At 38.9% G+C, this 17,818-nt stretch overlaps 2 protein-coding genes across 5 annotated transcripts; one reads left to right on the top strand and one right to left on the bottom strand.

Annotated features, from left to right (window-relative positions):
• Positions 1-4,081: 4,081 nt before the first annotated feature.
• Positions 4,082-6,613, bottom strand: LOC143469422 (uncharacterized). The gene has a single exon (XM_076967116.1). The coding sequence runs from the start codon at positions 6,611-6,613 to the stop codon at positions 4,082-4,084; it is 2,532 nt and encodes an 843-aa protein (XP_076823231.1).
• A 4,083-nt stretch (positions 6,614-10,696) lies between these two features.
• LOC143469647 (uncharacterized) lies at positions 10,697-15,733 on the top strand. Of its 4 annotated transcripts, none has more exons than XM_076967405.1 (2): positions 10,697-12,106; positions 12,191-15,733. In XM_076967405.1, the coding sequence occupies exons 1-2, from the start codon at positions 10,784-10,786 to the stop codon at positions 12,263-12,265; spliced, it is 1,398 nt and encodes a 465-aa protein (XP_076823520.1). In that variant the 5' UTR covers positions 10,697-10,783; the 3' UTR covers positions 12,266-15,733. The 4 variants fall into 4 exon arrangements, 1 of the variants encoding a protein (XP_076823520.1); XR_013119171.1 differs by having other exon boundaries at positions 10,701-13,775; positions 14,289-15,733; XR_013119170.1 differs by having other exon boundaries at positions 10,701-14,288; positions 14,487-15,733.
• Positions 15,734-17,818: the final 2,085 nt, after the last annotated feature.

The raw sequence follows: 17,818 nt of genomic DNA, 5'->3' as shown, positions 1-17,818 counted from the left end.
ATGCTTCTTAGGGCTTATTGATTTTTCTTTCTAGGATCAGCCTTCGAGCACATTGCGTCATTGATACTTCTGACGAAAAATTTGTGTTTTAAAACTTTTTAAAAATTTGTTTTCACGACAAGACGATAAATAAACTCGAAATACATAAATTTATAAAACAAAGTAAGAATGTGGTTCTGCCAAATTTGAAGCAACCAGTCTTAGTGATATGTTTCGGCGTTGGGTATTTTGTGATACACTTAGGAACCCTTATTATTATTATCGCGCTTTATTAGAATGAAAACACCGCTGTTCATGCTGAACGTGTGGTCTAAACTCTAAACCTACTGACCTATAGGCTCCCTGCGCATAATTGCCTTTATGTTCTAAATTCTATATTATAAATATTACAATGGCATGGTGCAAATTTTAGCGTTACAGTTATTGGTGCACTGAAAACAAATTTTCCCAGTAGGTTATTGTGATAATAAGGGCATATTATTCTATACAGATCGAATATAGCATAGACTTCCTGCTTTCGGACATCGGCTTTGCGAAGCTTTGCAATGCGTGACGATGACTTCCTGTTTTCCGTTTTAAGTCGTGACATAAATGTCGTGTCTGCCTATCCTGCGTGTATTATTCACAACTGTTCAATGCATTGTTTCTGCTAAGATAATCGCTGCAACATGGTCGTCTTTATGCTGTTGCTGTGCCAATGTTTTGTCTAAATGTATTTGTTAAAAGAAGTTTCATTATAATCAGTATATACCATTGTTGAATTAAATTTGAAGTAGCTCTGCTGCCATATACCTCCTTTCCATTACAAGCTGTTGCCCCAGGTGTCATATACCTCACTTTTCGTTACAGTATGTAGGCCAGTGTTTTACAAAGTCGGGGCCAGTGCCTCTGTAGTCTGTGGGTGCGATGAGGTGGCGTCGAGAGTAAATCGTGACAATTTCAAGAGCAGGATAATAAGCAACTTTTAGTCATTTTCGCTTAAAAATAAACACGAAGCAGAAAGATGTTGACTGTACGAGCTTTGTGACAGATAATGTTGTATTCTTGTTGGCAACGTTGCTTCACTGAGTAAATCGTTTTTGAATAGTAGTACTCTTAACCGGGATTCTGGCTTTGAAAGATTAATATAGATAAGCCTGACTCTACACTTTTCGAAAGAGGTATGTCTTGACCTTGTAAGAAATGTTTTAGTTGTAGAAATAGACCCATCATATGTCGAGTAATTGTAAAAAGAAACAAATTTCAGGCTAATTTTAGTGCTGATTTTGCAAGCATGCACATGTTTGTTTCCTTCCCACTTATCAAAGCTGGTTAATAAATTCGTTTTTACTTTTTTGTTGAATGTGTGTTTGAGCACAATTTAAGTTCATGTTTCAAAAAGTTATGGAAACACTGTTATAGACCTATAGCCTACTGTGCAGCCGAGCTGCAGACTATGGCCGTTTTCAGCAAGATCTTGGCTGCGCAAAATATATTGAGCATATTGTTTTAGCTGTTTGTTATTGCTGGTTGATTAAAAAGAAGTTTTTATTGACACAAGTTTTGTAAGGCTTCATTGTTAACCTGTTAACCTAAAAGTTCAAGCTAACTCTAAATGTTTAAAATCTCTGATGATATAGGATGTAAACTTGTTCAGGAGGAGCCACTCGCAAAGCTGATCTTCGACGAATTACAAGGATTTCGAAAGGAAATCAGACAGGAACTCAGGATTTTAATCGATCTGCTCAAGCAGTTCATGTCAGTTCAGACCAGAAGAGGAACATTAAATACCACTTTCGATTCTATGTCAAATGCCACACATCCGTTGACATCCGCATATGACGAGATCTGCGGTCTGAAGTTGGTCCAAAGCACAAATCAAACTCTTAGAATTACACCTGTTAGTGATATGATGCAGAAAGAAACCAATCATCCACAAAAGGTTCACAAAAAGATCTTTATGATTCCTCACATCAAATCAGGTGTTTTGTTTATAAACAATCAGTCTTTACAAGCTGCTTGTCCAGAAAAGGATTTGTCTTCGAGCGTTGATGCATGTAAAGGGGAAAATATAAAATAAATTTCTCCTGAAGGTGAAGTGGCACAAATGACAGATAACTCACTTTCCAAAGACAAAATTTCATCAAGTTTTTATGAGCCAGTTGGAAGGAATGAACCTGCAGATGATGATTATTCCACAGATAATACTGATGAAAGTGGTGATATTGTTGAAGACAGTTTTCCAACGAGAACAACATCATCATGTGAACCCTGTGTTGAGGATGATAAGGACAAGAAGCTTATTGCTTCATGTCAGTTATGTTCAAGAATATTTGTGAATAACGCTTCACTTAAGTTACATTTGCGTAGTCATGCTGTTGTTGATGTTGGTAGTGTAAAAAATGATGGCAGTGTAAAAAATGATGGCAGTAAATCTGTGAAAATCTCAATTTCGGAGAAACAAAGTAATACTTTCAGTGAAGGCGATCTCATTAAATCTAAAAACAATGAACCCAAGAAAAGGTCACCTTCAGAAGCATCTGATAATTTGTTCAATGGCAATGCGAAAAGGATGAGTTATCAATGTGAATTCTGTGACAAAATATTTACTATGGCTTCAAAGCTTGACTACCACATCAAACATCAACATTCGGACAATCGGTACCTTTGCAAACATTGTGACAAATCATACAATAAGAAGGTGCTTGTGTTAGAACACCTAAAAACTCACACTGGCGAACGTTTTCAATGTCACAAATGCAAACGTCTGTTTAAGGTGTTTGAAACTTACAAAAATCACAGCACCATATGTTTAAAATATAAGTTTTGTTGCAAAATTTGTAACGAAGAGTTCATGAGCAGAAGACATTACGATAGACATGTGAATAGTCGCGCTCATGCCATGAAAAGAGCCAATGTAATGAATGTGAAAGGAAACACTCTACCGACGTAAAACATTCAAAGTTTTTCGCGACTAAAGATTGTTTTAGCCATTAGCCGAAAATGTTCATGAAGGAGGGAATTTGTAGCAAAATCTTTGGTAATCCATTGACTGACAGGAATTCTGTTAATGTTAATCATTTTAATGCTTCATGGCTTTGTTTTGCTGATAGACTGTGTGGTCTAACATGACATGAATTGCCAACACAACCCTATTCATCACATTTCTTTATAAAAAAAATACCACTTATTGCCTACAATTTACATTATTGCATGAAATTTAGAGACTATGGCAGCTAAAGGCTAAAAAAAGTTGGCTAATTTACCATCACCCTCTGCGACAAGAATAAAAATGATTTGATCACTGCAAATGATAAATGTCGAAACCACGAGCATCAACGTAATTCAAGTTTGAATGCTATCTGCGTCTTTAGTTCTTTTGGCCTTTCTCTTTTCCGCGGTTGTTTTTTCTTTTTTAACTGCTTGACGAGACTATGTGGGATTCATGTTGAAAGATTGCCAAAAACTCTTGGCGTTTGTGGCTTGCATACTACAGTATTACTACAGTATAGGTGTTTTTATTTCAAAGCAATTAAAGCTTCTTCTTCGTTTGAGCGTTTCTTCTTCCTTCCAGACTAGATTTCCGGGCATGAGGTCATCAGCCATGTTATTGTATCCTCGTCTAGTCTTTTCAGACCACGCACACCATGTGGAGGCCGATGGATTGGGCAGGCAATGAACACATGGTCTGCTGTCTGCTCTGTGGCACCACACTCGCATCCTGGTGAAGGAGCCAGTCCCCATTTGTGCATGTATGAACGAAAGCGTCCGACGCCGGTGCGCAGGCGGTAGAGCCTGACTGACCCAAGCAGTTCTTGTGAGGGACATTCCCGGTGGATTTGGGTCGGCGTCGGCTATGAAGTCACAGAGTCTGGAGGTGTTGTTTTGCCACTCTGTGCTCCACATGTGGTTCATCCAGTGCGCCGCACTTAGTCCAAGGACTTCTGCGCTAGTGAGTAGCTGTTGTGCGGCCGGCACAAAGGGATGTCTTGATTTCAGTCGCTGCTTTCCAGGTGGTGGTCGCTGGAGTGGGGTATGGAGACGGTGTTTAGGGTCCAAAGCGCGGCGGGCGAGAGAAATCATGGCTCCTTTGCGGAGTAGCTCAGCAGGTTGGATGCCTGCAAGGATTGGTAGGTAGTCCCTTGGAGTTGGACGCAGGCAACCAGTTACAATACGCAGCGCGTCGTTTATGGCGGGTGTGGGAGCTACGACACCACACTGGTGCGCAGTACTCGGCGGTGGAGTAGATAAGTGCCAGGGTGGCTGTGCGGAGGGTTTTTGTGCCGCCCCCCCAACCTGAGCCCGCCAGCCGCCTTAGGAGTGCGACGCGCGCAGATAGTTTATTGCGCAGTAACTCCAAGTGTCGCCGATACGTGAGTGCCCTGTCCAAGGTCACGCCGAGGTAGGTGGGCTCGGCTCTGTAGGGCAGGGTTTCCCCATCAATAGTGATGTTTATCTCACGCTGCGCTTCCTTGTTGTTGAGGTGGAAAACCGCCGACACTGTCTTTGCCTTGCTGAGCTGCAGCTTCCATTTCTGGAGATATGCTGTTAGTGTTTGCATGTCTTGGCTAAGATGCCTCTCCATTGATTGCCAGTCTCCGGCAGAATGCAGGAGCGCCAGGTTGTCTGCATAGGCATACTTCCTGGAGGTGGTGTTGGGCAGATCGTAGGTGTATGTGTTGAACAGGAGGGGAGCCAAGACGGAGCCCTGTGGGACGCCGTTTCTGAGTCGGCGTAGTCTACTTTGTGGGCCGGTGGTGAGGGTGAAACTGCGGTTTTGTACAAGTTCCATGATCATGCGGACCATGTGCCTGTCAGGAAGTAGACGGAGTAGTTTGCAGGTGAGACCGGTGTGCCACACGGTGTCATAGGCAGCCGTGAGATCAACAAACACGGCGTCGGCCTTCTTCTTAGCTGAGAAGCTGTCCTCGATGTCTTGGGTCATAAGTGTGACCTGGTCTACGGTTGATCTTCCGTGTCGGAAGCCAGCTTGTTCACGAGGTAGCTGTGGGTCTATTATCGGTTCGACACGGGCGTAGATGAGTCTCTCGAGGATCTTGAAGGGGATACAGAGCAAGGAGATGGGACGGTAGCTCTTTGGATCCCCTGGGGGCTTATTCGGCTTAGGGACTGCAACCACGAGGGCTCTTCTCCAGATTTTAGGGATACGCAGGTGGCGCATGCAGCAGGAAAGGAAGTCTTTCAACCAGGACTTCAGGACGGGAGCAGCATGGAGTATTAGTTCCGGACATAGATGGTCAAGGCCCGGAGCTTTACCTGGCTTTATTTGCTGGAGGGCGGCGACGAATTCTTCCGTAGTGAAGTCGCCGGAGATATTGTCTGATGTTGGTACCTTCCAGAGGTCCGTCATTTCCTGAAGGACGGACCTGTCTGATTCACGGTCTCTCGTTTTAAACGTCCCGTTCTTCACGAGTTGTGTCGCGATGGCATTAGGCGAGACAGGGCATTGTTGACGAGATCCTCGTGACCTGCCAGTGAGATTGTTCAATGTGCTCCATGCTGTGAGGCTAGAGTGTGTGAAGTCGATTGACTCGACAGCCTCTGTCCAGCGGAGCTTCCTCTTCTGATCAAGCCTTTCTAGTAAGACTGTGGCTGATGTGTTGGTGTTGTCACCCTGAGGGGCATCAAGGAAGTCGCAGTAGAGGCTTTGGCACTCCTCATCCCAGCATGGTATGTAGGTCTTCCGACGGCCGCGGGGGATGGATTTTTTTTGCCGCAGATGATATTGCGTCGCAGAGGTCCTGGTAGGCTTCGTCCACGTTGATGGTGTGTGGCGGAGGTAGACGGCTTTTTTTGTATGGAAGCCGTAGCGTTTCCAGTTACACCGCTTAACCCGCTTGCTCGGAACAAGCAGTGCGAGTTTGGGGGCCGTGACAAGCGAGGGTCGATGTTGGGACCTTGGGAACTTCTCTAGCACGCGTCTGTGCGGGTGTCGACAGTCGGAGTCCAGACTTGCGAATGCCAGGTCTGGGTTTGTACCAGTGTTCCAGCGCCCGGAGAAGAAGCTAGCAGCACCCTTAGGATCGTGTAGTAAGGTGAGGTTGTTATTGGCTGTCCAGGCAGCCAGGCTTTCTCCATCGTTGTTGGTTGTTTTGTAGCCCCAGTCCGTGTGGTGGCTATTGAAGTCACCAATGTAGAGGCTGGGGTGGGGGAACACTGGTATGGTTAATGGTGTAAGTCGCAAGGGTGGGGGCTTGTAGATATTGATGATCTTGTAGCCTGTTATGTCTACACAAAGCCACTCGAGCTCCGAATGAGCTGGGGATTGATCTTCTAGGGTCCAGCTCAGTTGGTCATGGACAAACGTGGCGAGGCCGTGTTTCCTGCTGAGGGTTGCGCCTGCGAGTGTGAAGTTGGTTATTACCAACTTATCCATAGATGTGCAGTGGGTCTCTTGGAGGACGATGATGAGGGCTTGATGTTTGTTGGCCAGGTGTTCTATAACACTGATCTTGCTGGCGGTGATGCCCTCGGTGTTCAGCTGCAGGACGGTGGGTCTACGGTACTTTTCGACAGAGGAGCTGCCGCGCCCTAGGAAGGGCGTTTCCCTCGCCACTCTGCGCTGAACTCTGGTCTGGGTAATTGCTCGGTTTTGACAAACTTCGCTTCGCATATCTTCGTATTAGATATGTTACTGACAGGGGGGACCACGTGAAGGTGCTTGCTTCCCCCCCCCCTTGAAGCTGTGTTGCAAGAAACTTAGATGAAGAATTCAGCGATTCTGTGGAGATGAATCTCAATAAATCTACTGCAATTGAAAGAATCAATGCTTTCAAAGTTGATGCTCAGTTGCTTGTAGGAAATAACAAAGAAAAACATTTTTCTTGCAACTTTTGTGATAGATCATTCAAATGCAAAAGAAACTTGAAAGTTCATTTAAGAACCTTATACTTAACCTTATCAATGCGATGTGTGCCACAAGTCCTTTATCCAGAATGGCAATTTGCAAGCTCATATGAGAAATCACACTGGAGAGCGACCTTATATATATGTGATGTGTGCGACAAGTCATTTTCCATTAACAGCAGTTTAATAACTCATATGAGAACTCACACTGGAGAGCGACCTTATCAATGCGATGTATGTCAGAAATCATTTAGCGTTAGCAGCAATTTAAAAACTCACATAAGAACTCATACTGGAGAGCGACCTTATAAATGCCAGCTGTGTGAAAAGTCATTTACTCAAAGCTGCTATTTGAAAGCTCATATTACAACTCACACTGGAAAGCGACCTTATCAATGCGATGTGTGCCACAAGTCATTCACCCAAAGCAGTAGTTTAAAAACTCATATAAGAACTCATACTGAAGAGCTATCTTATCCATGTGATGTGTGTCAAAAGTCATTTTCCCTTAGCAGCAATTTGAAAACTCATATGAGAACTCACACAGGTGAGCGACCTTATCAATGCAAAGTTTGTCAAAAGTCATTTACTGTAAATGGCAGTTTACAAACTCATATGAAAATCCACACTAGAGAGCGACCTTATCAATGCAATGTGTGCCACAAGTCATTTTCCGTTAGCAGCAATTTGCAAACTCATATGAGAAGTCATACTGGAGAGCGACCTTATAAATGCCAGGTGTGTGAAAAGTCATTTACCCAAACCAGCAATTTGAAAACTCATGAAACGATGATTATTAACACTTACTAATTTTCCCGTAGTAATTATTTCAAAAATTATGTGAGAATCCACATCGGAGTGCATAATTATCAATGCCAGATGTGTGAAATGTCATTTATCCAAAGCTTCAATTTGAAAACTCATATGATAACTCACACTAAAGAGCAACCTTATCAATACCAGGCATGTCACATGTCATTAACCAAAAGCACCGATTTGCAAGATCTTGCGACTACCTATTATAGCAACATCAAACCATGGAGTGTCATCCAGATAATATGCAAGCTGATGTTTTATTGAAAGCAATCAGTGATATGATATCGCAAGAATTCAAATCAATGCGATTGGATATGCAGATGGAAGAAACAAAGGAAACCGAAACCATGAACAATGCAATGTCCCACCAAAGAAACATCACTACCATTAGTGTCAGATCAAAAGTATGTGTTTTCCCAAGACTCCCATTACCGATATGCGTTGCATTTTGTTTGTCTTTTCCCTTGAATTCTTTAGCAGTATGACAAAGTAATTTCTACTAACATTGTGTGTGAGGAAAATTTTATCGCATCCCGCTGAGGCATTATTTAAATCAAAATGATTGTTTAACCAGGTTGAAAACTCAACCAAGCAAGGCAATTTGAATTGTTATTAATCATCATTAAATTAAACAATGATATCATAAACGAAACTGTTGAAACGTTTTTAATATTTTTCACTAGTACAAATACTATAATTTGAAGATCTGAATTGAACCTAAAACAATTCAATCACATCAATGGTCATAGATCAGTGATTTCCAACATCACGTCAAACAGACTTTAACAGTTAGTTAAGATATAACTTTCCTAAAAGTGTTGCCCTATGATTTTTAAGTGATTGGAGCAGTGTCTATGGTGTGTGCTAGATGTGTGTGACTGTGTGTGCCACTGTTTATGGTGTGTTATGTCATTTAGTATTATTAAGTGTGTTTTGCATCTTGAAACTACGCAGAAGTCTTTACAACCTTATTCTTTCAAAAGAACATGGAATCTTTTTCGATTTTGTTTTTGTATGTGACAGTCACTGCTGCTTTTCACTTTGTAGTAAAGTTTGAAGTTAGAGTCCTGAAAATTGTTGCAGTTGTTTGTCGAGTAGTTTACTTGATGCTATGCAAGTTGTGTTTGTGATAAAATTGGAGCATGACATTATGACACCCAGTTATAACAATCGTCGACTGACATTGCCATCCTGTATCCTTTTAATTCGGCGTCTATCATTACTTGTATCATTCTTGTTTATTACACCAACCAATTTCTTCAGGAAGTAGCATGTAATTAGTTTCATTCATTATTAACATGAACTATAGAAGGTGACCTTGGTACAACGCAAGTTGATGCTGCATTGAAAACTAACAGTCACGTTAATGCAATTTTACAAGAATTTAAATTAATTCGACAAGATATGAAGATGGAATTTGCAAAAGTGCAAGAAAACATGGACAATATGGCTTCAAAGATTCTTGCAGAAACAAAGAAAGTCCAAACCATAAACAACGCAAGTCCAATTAAAGCAACATCACATCCATTGGATATTGAACCTGCTAATGGCATTTGTATTGAGCAAGTTTATTCTGAGGAGGCACCAGTCCTTCCTCCAATTGAAACTGTCAAAGAAGAATCTTTGCTATTGGAAGAATTTAAAATTTCACAAACTGAATCTGATAACCCCAGTAACAAACCCCCAAACAAATTTCCTTCTGTCTCAAAGATGGAGTAATGCCGCAATTAAAGCTGTGGAGCCACAAAGCTGTATTGAAATATTTCAAATAAATAATGTAGCGATTCTTTGGAAATATTCCTTGATGAATCTGCCGAAATTAGTAAAGTCAGTACATGCTTGATGCTCATATGTCTGGTCAAAGTGACAAAGAAAAACAATTTTTGTGCAATTTTTGTGATAAATTATTCCAACACAAAACAAACTTGATCTCAAACGGATGAGTGACCATATCAATACCAGCTGTGTCTCAAGTTATTTACCAAACTAAACCCGCTCCAGTGTCATATAAGAACTCAAACGGAAAAGCAACCTTATCCATACCGGGTGTGTGAAATTTCATTAAAGCTAAGCATGTTTTTGACACCTTATATGCGTTGCATTTTGTTCGTTTTTTGCTTGAATTCTCAGACAATATGACAAAGTAATATCTAGAAGCATTGTGTGTGAGGAAGTTTTATCGCATCTCGCTGAGGCATTGTTTATATTAAAACCATTGTTTAACCAGGTTTAAAACTCAACCAAGCAAGGCAATTTGAAACTTTATTAATCATTATTAAATTAAACAATGATATCATAAACGAAACTGTTGAAACAGTTGGAATAGTTTTCACTGGTACAAATATCATGATATGACGATCTGAAGTGAACGTAAAACGTTTCAATGAAATCAATGGTCATTGATCAGTGATTTTCAACATCACATCAAACAGACTTTAACAATTAATTCGGATATAAATTTTCTAAATGTGTTGCTCTAAGATTTTTAAATGATTTGAGCACTGTTTATGGTGTGTGCCAGGTGTGTGTGTGTGCCACTGTTTATGGTGTGTAATTTCATTTGAAATAATTTCGTGTGGTTTACATGGTTAAACTATCCACAAGTCTTTTGAACCTGTTCTTTTAAAACAACAGGGATTTTTTTGATTTTAGTTTTTGTATGTGACAATCACTGCTGTTCTGTACCGTATTTTACGGACTTTAAGGCACATGTGTTACCGTATAAAGCCCATTAAATTACGTTCCGCGCATGTTAACGCACGCATGCGCATGTTAACGCACGCATGCGCATTATGATTCATACATTAGGCAACGGCTCATAAGGCGCACGATCAATCTATGAGGAAAAAAAGGATTTAAAGTGCGCCTTAAGGTCCGTAAAATACGGTACTTTGTAGTAAATTTAGAGTAAATTTATTTAGATTTAATATTTTTATTCAAATAGTTTTGGTTACATTTTATCAATTTTCCACTATCAAGAAAATCTTCAAACATTTTAATTTTTTTTTCAGCAAATAGGTTATAAGTTTGTATAATAATAATCAGACAATGGAGTGTCATCCAGTTGCAAGCAAGTTGACATTTTGCAAGATTTTGCAAGATTTTGACATTTGCAGATAATATGCAAGTTGACATTTTCTTAAAAGCATTCAGTGATATGATTTCACAAGAATTTAAATCAATGCGACAAGATATCAACAAGGAATTTGTAAAAATGCAAGAAAGCATGGAAGATGTGACTTCAACGCTTCTTGCAGAGATAAAGAAAACTGAAACCATGAACAATGCAATGCCAGTTGAAGAAGCATCACAAACAACAGTTGTAAAATCAGACATCAGCCTTAATATTAAGGAAGTTTATTCCGAGAAGGCACCAGTCTTTCCTCTTGTTGAATCTATCAAAGAAGAACCTTTGCTGTTGGAAGAATATGAGGATTCACACACTGAGATTGATGATCCAAATATATCCATGTTAAATAAATTTCTTCCTCAATCAGATATTGGAGTGAATGCCACAGTCAAAATTGTTAAACCACAAAGCTGTGTTGCAAGAAACTCAGATGAAGAATTCAGCGATTCTGTGGAGATGAATCTCAATAAATCTACTGCAATTGAAAGAATCAATGCTTGCAAAGTTGATGCTCAGTTGCTTGTAGGAAATAACAAAGAAAAACATTTTTCTTGCAATTTTTGTGATAGATCATTCAAATGCAAAAGCAACTTGAAAGTTCATCTAAGAACTCACACAGGTGAGCGACCTTATCCATGCCAACTTTGTCCAAAGTCATTTCCTGTAAATGGAAGTTTGCAAGCTCATATGAGAATCCACACTGGAGAGCGACCTTATCAATGTGATGTGTGCCACAAGTTTTTTTCCTTTAGCGGAAATTTGAAATCTCATATGAGAATCCACACTGGAGAGCGACCTTTTCAATGCGATGTGTGCCACAAGTCATTTTCCTTTAGCAACAATTTAAAAATTCATATAAGAACTCACACTGGAGAACGACCTTATAAATGCCAGGTGTGCCACAAGTCATATTTAGATAGCAGTAGTTTAAAACATCATATGAGAATCCACACAGGAGAGCAACCTTATCAATGCCAGGTGTGTCACAAGTCATTTACCAAAGGCTACAATTTAAAAGATCATATGAGAATTCACACTGGTGAACGACCTTATCAATGCGATGTGTGCCACAAGTCATTTATCCAAAGCAGCACTTTAAAAGCTCATATGAGAATCCACACTGGAGAGCAACCTTATCAATGCGGTGTGTGCCACAAGTCATTTTCCTTTAGCAACCAATTGAAAAATCATATGACAACTCACGCTGCTGAGCAACCTTATGAATGCAATATGTGCCACAAGTCATTTTCCGCAAGCAGCAGTTTGAAAGTTCATATAAGAACTCACACTGGAGAGCGACCTTATCAATGCCAGGTTTGTCGCAAGTCATTTACCCAAAGCAGCCTCTTAAAAGCTCATATGAGAATCCACACTGGAGAGCAACCTTATCAATGCCAGGTGTGTCACAAGTCATTTTCCCAAATGAGCAATTTGTGGAATCATGAAACTATTCACTCTGGAAAGGGGCCTTAACGAGGTTTATGTTTTGTCAAAAGTCATTTACGTTGAAGCGATTATTGTTAAGGAGGCGTCAAACACCTAATACTCAGATCTCTATGAAATTGTTGGACGTCCTACGTAGAGCTTTAGAAAACATGTTTAGACAAATCAGAATTCAGCATGGACGATGTTGTTTTCTAGCCTGGGAATTGCCCTAGCAGTTGACGTGCTTCAATGTCCCATGTCGCGTGCAGAATTATGCTAAAATTTAGCACGAAAATAGCTAAAAGTGGGTTTTTAGACAAAAAATTCCAGTGTTTATTTTGCGCCTCTGTAAAAAAATTTTTAATCATGGTTTTTTTATGGCATTTTATGAAATGCTAGTTCAAAGCATACTAAATTGACATGCAAAATTTCAGAGAGCCCCATGGAGGATTTTTCGGGTAATCAGTCTTTTAGTAAATTCACTGTATTAAAATTTATTATTAATATTAATAATATTATTAAAACTCATATTGGGGCAATGTAAATATTTTGAAAAGGTGTTTGGATAAAAACTTAGCTTTAAAAAACATTTACAAACCATTTATCCAGACGCTACATCCATTTGTTCACTTTTACATGTTTTATCAATAACTTTGTATGTTTAATGAAACATAAAATTGCACTATGTGGTTGTTTTTGGCAAATAGTTTGTTTTTTCTGGAAGTTCATTCTGAGAATGCATCAGTTTTTCCTCTTTTTGAAGCCATCAAAGAAGAACCTTTGCTGTTGCAGCATTGGGAGGTTTCTGAAACAGATAACCCAAGTATATCCATGTCAAATATGTTTTCTCATCAATCGTAGATAGAAGTAAAAGCCACAGTTAAAATTGTTGATCCTTGAAGTTGTGTTGAAACAAATTCGGATGAAGAATTCAGCGATTCTGTAGAAATGTTACTCGATGAACCCAGCGCAAATGCTTGCAAAGTTGATGCTCAGCTGTTTTTTGGAAATAACTAAGAAAATCATTTTTCTTGCCATTTTTGCATTGCATTTTTGCAACGCAAGGTTCCACTGAAGAAACATCACAAGTATGTGTTTTCCCAAGACTCCTATTACCGTTATGCGTTGCATTTTGTTTGTCTTTTCCCTTGAATTCTTTAGCAGTATGACAAAGTAATGTCTACTAATATTGTGTGTGAGAAAATTTTATCGCATCTCGCTGAAGCATTGTTTATATTAAAACGATTGTTTAACCAGGTTGAAAACTCAACCAAGCAAGGCATTTCGTAACGTTACCAATCATCATTAAATTAAACAATGATATCATAAACGAAACTGTTGGAATAGTTTTCACTAGTACAAATACTATAATATAACAATCTGAAGTGAACCTAAAACGTTTCAATCAAATCAATGGTCATTGATCAGTGATTTTCAACAACACATCAAACAGACTTAAACAATTAATTCGGATATAACTTTCCTAAATTTGTTGCCCTAAGATTTTTAAGTGATTTGAGCAATGTTTATAGTGTGTGCCAATTGTGGGTTAGTTTAGGTTGTGACGATTACGTCACGAATCACGAGTTGTTTTCCAAGATGTTTGGAATTTAATTTAGAATCCTATAATTCAGTTGTTTATCAGACTTGCGTTCTCCTTAATGACGTCAGATAATTTCCTCGCTTGAACTAGCTTGCCACATATATATACTGTTGTAATGTTTACGATCTTCCCTTTTACTGTCTCATTGGTTACAGAGCGCGATGTAACATTCAGTAAGCTTTGCCCGAAGGTGAAAGCCTAAGTGTCTGATAATAAATAAAAATGGGAACTTTATAAGTTAGTAATTTATATAGACAGAATCAAGCAACTAACAGCATAGTCACGCAAATTTGAGAAATGAGAACTCATCAATCGAAGCAGAAGCAAAACAAGTCACCAACCATCAATCGTCCTCGCTCATATTCAAACAATTACCGCCAGCATATGCGGTCTTTATGACAGATAAGTTCATTGTGTAATACCTCACACGAGTAGTACACAAGCGAACGAATTATTAAATGTCATAAGGTAAAACTGTTGTGTTATGTCATTTAAGATGATTTTGTGTGTTTTACATCTTGAAACTATGCACAAGCTTTTATAAAGCTATTCTTTCAAAACAACAGGGAATATTTTTGTTTTTGTATGTGACAGGTCACTGCTGTTCTTTACTTTGTAGTAAAATTTGAAAAAATTTGTTTAGATTTATTATTTTTATTCCAACAGTTTTGGTTACACATTATCATCACAAATTTTGTGCAAGAAGAAAGTTGTTCGGAAAATGCTGTCCCTACTTTGCCAAACAGAGAGCAGATAGTCAGTAGAGATGGTACCATTTGGGCACCTGAGTTTCCACCTCAAAATGGACGTGCAAGTAAACGAAATATAATTAAAACAAGGCCAGGTACTAAACAGTTCATTCTTGCACGCTCAGACAATGCAAAAGACGTGTTTCAAGAGATTGAAATTCACAATAGCCGAAGCTAAGCGACAAGGAGATAGCGAATTTTCTCTCAGAAAAGAAGAGTTGGAAGCGTTTTTTGGTCTGTGCCTTCTTCGACCAGTTTTGAAAGGAAGGGATGAACTGCTAACAGATTTCTGAGATTTAGAATATCACTAGGAACAAATTTCAATCAATTATTCGTTGCATACGTTTTGATGAGAAAACTTCAAGGCAGCGTTGCCGACAATCTGACAAGTTTACTGCAATTCGAGGTTTGTGGAATTCAGTGAAGGAGAATTGCCAAAAGTATTATTTTCCTCTTTCTCATGTTACATTTGATGAGCAACTTTTCCCTTGCAGATCTAGTTAAGGCTACATATACGTTTTGTTGCATATTATTACCATATCTGTACTCTCTGTATGAATTTATATTCGTATCAACATTTAGATGCCCATTCATACAGTTCATGCCCCAAAAGCCTATTTGGTATAAAGTTTTGGATGCTGTGTGATGCTACAACCTACTACGTTTTGCAAGTTTTTCTTTTGTTGGAAAAGAAGACCGGGAAAGTTGACATGGGGAGCATGTGGTATTGTCGTTGATGGAAGCTTACAAAAACTGTGGGCTCAATGTTACTACTGACAACGCTTTCACGTCATTGGCTCTTGCTAGGAAGTGATTTAAGAGGAACACTACATATGTTGGCACTATCAGATCTCATCACTGAGAAATTCCCTCTGATGTTGTGACGATTACGTCACGAATCACAAGTTGTTTTCGAGCTGTTTGGAATTTAATTTAGAATCCCGCAATTCAGTTGTTTACCGGACTTGAGTTTTCCTTAATGACGTCAGATAATTTCCTCGCTTGAACTGATTTGCCACATATAAATACCGTTGTAATGTTTACCATCTTCCTTTTTACGTGATCGAATTCACTGGTTACTACAGCGCTATGTAACATTCAGTAAGCTTTGCCCGAAGGTGAAAACCTTTGTGTCTTATAATAAATAAAATGGGAACTTTATAATTTAGTAATTTGTATAGACAGAATCAAGCAACTAACAGCATAGTCACGCAAATTTGAGAAATGAGAACTCATTCATCGAAGCAGAAGTAAAACAACTTATCAACCATCTATCGTCCTCGCTCATACTCAAACAATTACCGCCAGCAAACGCGGACATTATGACGGATATATTCGTTGTGTAATACCTCACACGAGTAGTACACAAGCGAACGAATTATTAAATGTCATAATGTTCACCTTGGAAAAGATATGCAACTGTACACTTCAAATTTGTTTTCACACAACCACCAAAACATATTATGCTTCTCGTGTATCTACTTCCTTCACTTCACATTGTTATGGAGGTAAATGATAAAGCGAAGAAGAAACCATGGGCTATGCTAAACTACAACTCTAGTAAGGGTGGGGTGGATACAGCTGATGAAATGCTCCGCCCTTACTCTACTAAGGCAGCATCACGAAGATGGACACTTGCTGCATTTTTCAACTTGTTGGACATTGTGGCACTCGATGCATACGTGATATTCAAAGATGTGCAAATAACAATTAAAAAGACAAGAGAAGAGAAGACAAAATCTACAATACGAGTAAAAATATAAAACAATAAATTAAAAAACTTCAACATAATAATATGTAATCTAGTTAATAAAATCATAACAAAAGTTTCTGACGATGAGTAGCATTTAGGTATTCCATGTAAATGGTTGAAAACCAATGAAATAGTGTCAGCTAAACCCAAAATAAACGTTTCCTTTTTAATTGTTCACTAGTAACAACAACAAAAACCCAAGACAAAAGAGATTTAAGCCAGCTTTGTAGGCTTAGGATGTTGCAATATGATAAATGAAAAACAATAAAATTAAATAATTTCAAAACATAGACATCAGATATTATCTGTATAAACGGGGTTACCATATTTTCGTGGCCTAAAATCCGGACACTCTTTAGTGCCCACTAGCGGTTTTTAGAATGAACACATTGTCTGTCAATATGACGTCACAATAGCAATGCTTTGCCTGTCCATTGTATAACCGAGTGGATTTTTGAACATAGTGTCGTGAATTCACTAGGATTTTGGGCCATCTCTGATTTGACCTCTGGTCAGGCATACTATATTTTTGTGCTTAAAAAACGGGAAGCTTCGGAGCAACGAGCCTTATCAGACAAATGTGGTTCATATTTTACTAGGAGTATGAAACTATTTTGGATTCCTATCGTCAGGGACAACTAAAGTAGTAAGACACCAAGAAAAACTAAAATAATGAATTATAAAACTTATTTTTATTTATTAAGCAAAACGTTTCAGAACAGCATTAATAGAATATTGCGCAAGTACGCTAGTAACAACTTTTTCTGTTTTTGTGCGGCCACTACTAAACTTCTTCGCTACATTAGAATCAGGGAAAATCTTTTTAAGTAAAACAGATGTACAGTCCATGGACAAAAAGCTATGATGATGCTTAACAGCGTGAAATTCAAGAGTGCCTTCTGCGGCAGTGAGTACATCTTCGCATTTGCTTCCTGCTGTAACAAAATAATTTTCGTTGATGCAACAGCCCCTCTTACTGCTTTGCGATGTTTTTCCGATTCCAGGTGTGTGTTTAAATCACCATTACCTTTGTGCACGACAGATATATAGGTTCCTGACGTGCAAACCAAGCATTTTGCCTCATAATCATTCCTGCCTTTTCTAAAACATGGATGTTTGTTTTGCATTTCGTTAGTGAATGCGCACTTTCGTTTAGAATTAGCCATTTGAAATAATATCTTTTTTTATTAACAATAAATACAACCCAACTAAAAGTGCATAATCTAAAAAATAAAGTAGTTTGCCACCAGAATAGCTGAACCAAATGGTTCCTGACATTTTAAGTAAATCACTAGGCTTCCTCCTCTATGACATTTTAAGTAAATCTCTGATTAAATGTGCGAAATCGCCTGCTTTTATAGACTGTTGGAATGTTCTAGTAATTTTCGCAGCATGTGATCTAGGCTATATCTAACCAATTCTGATTCAGCGCAACGGTCAATAAGTTCAAGAAAGTTCCAAAGCTCCAGAAAGTTCTCAGTGGTAAACATCATTGA

The sequence above is a fragment of the Clavelina lepadiformis genome, chromosome 8 (genome assembly GCF_947623445.1).
Source record: "Clavelina lepadiformis chromosome 8, kaClaLepa1.1, whole genome shotgun sequence".
In the NCBI taxonomy this organism is placed as follows: Eukaryota; Metazoa; Chordata; class Ascidiacea; order Aplousobranchia; family Clavelinidae; genus Clavelina; species Clavelina lepadiformis.
Note: the sequence above shows the minus strand (reverse complement) of the source record. Positions and strands in the feature narration are given on the sequence as shown.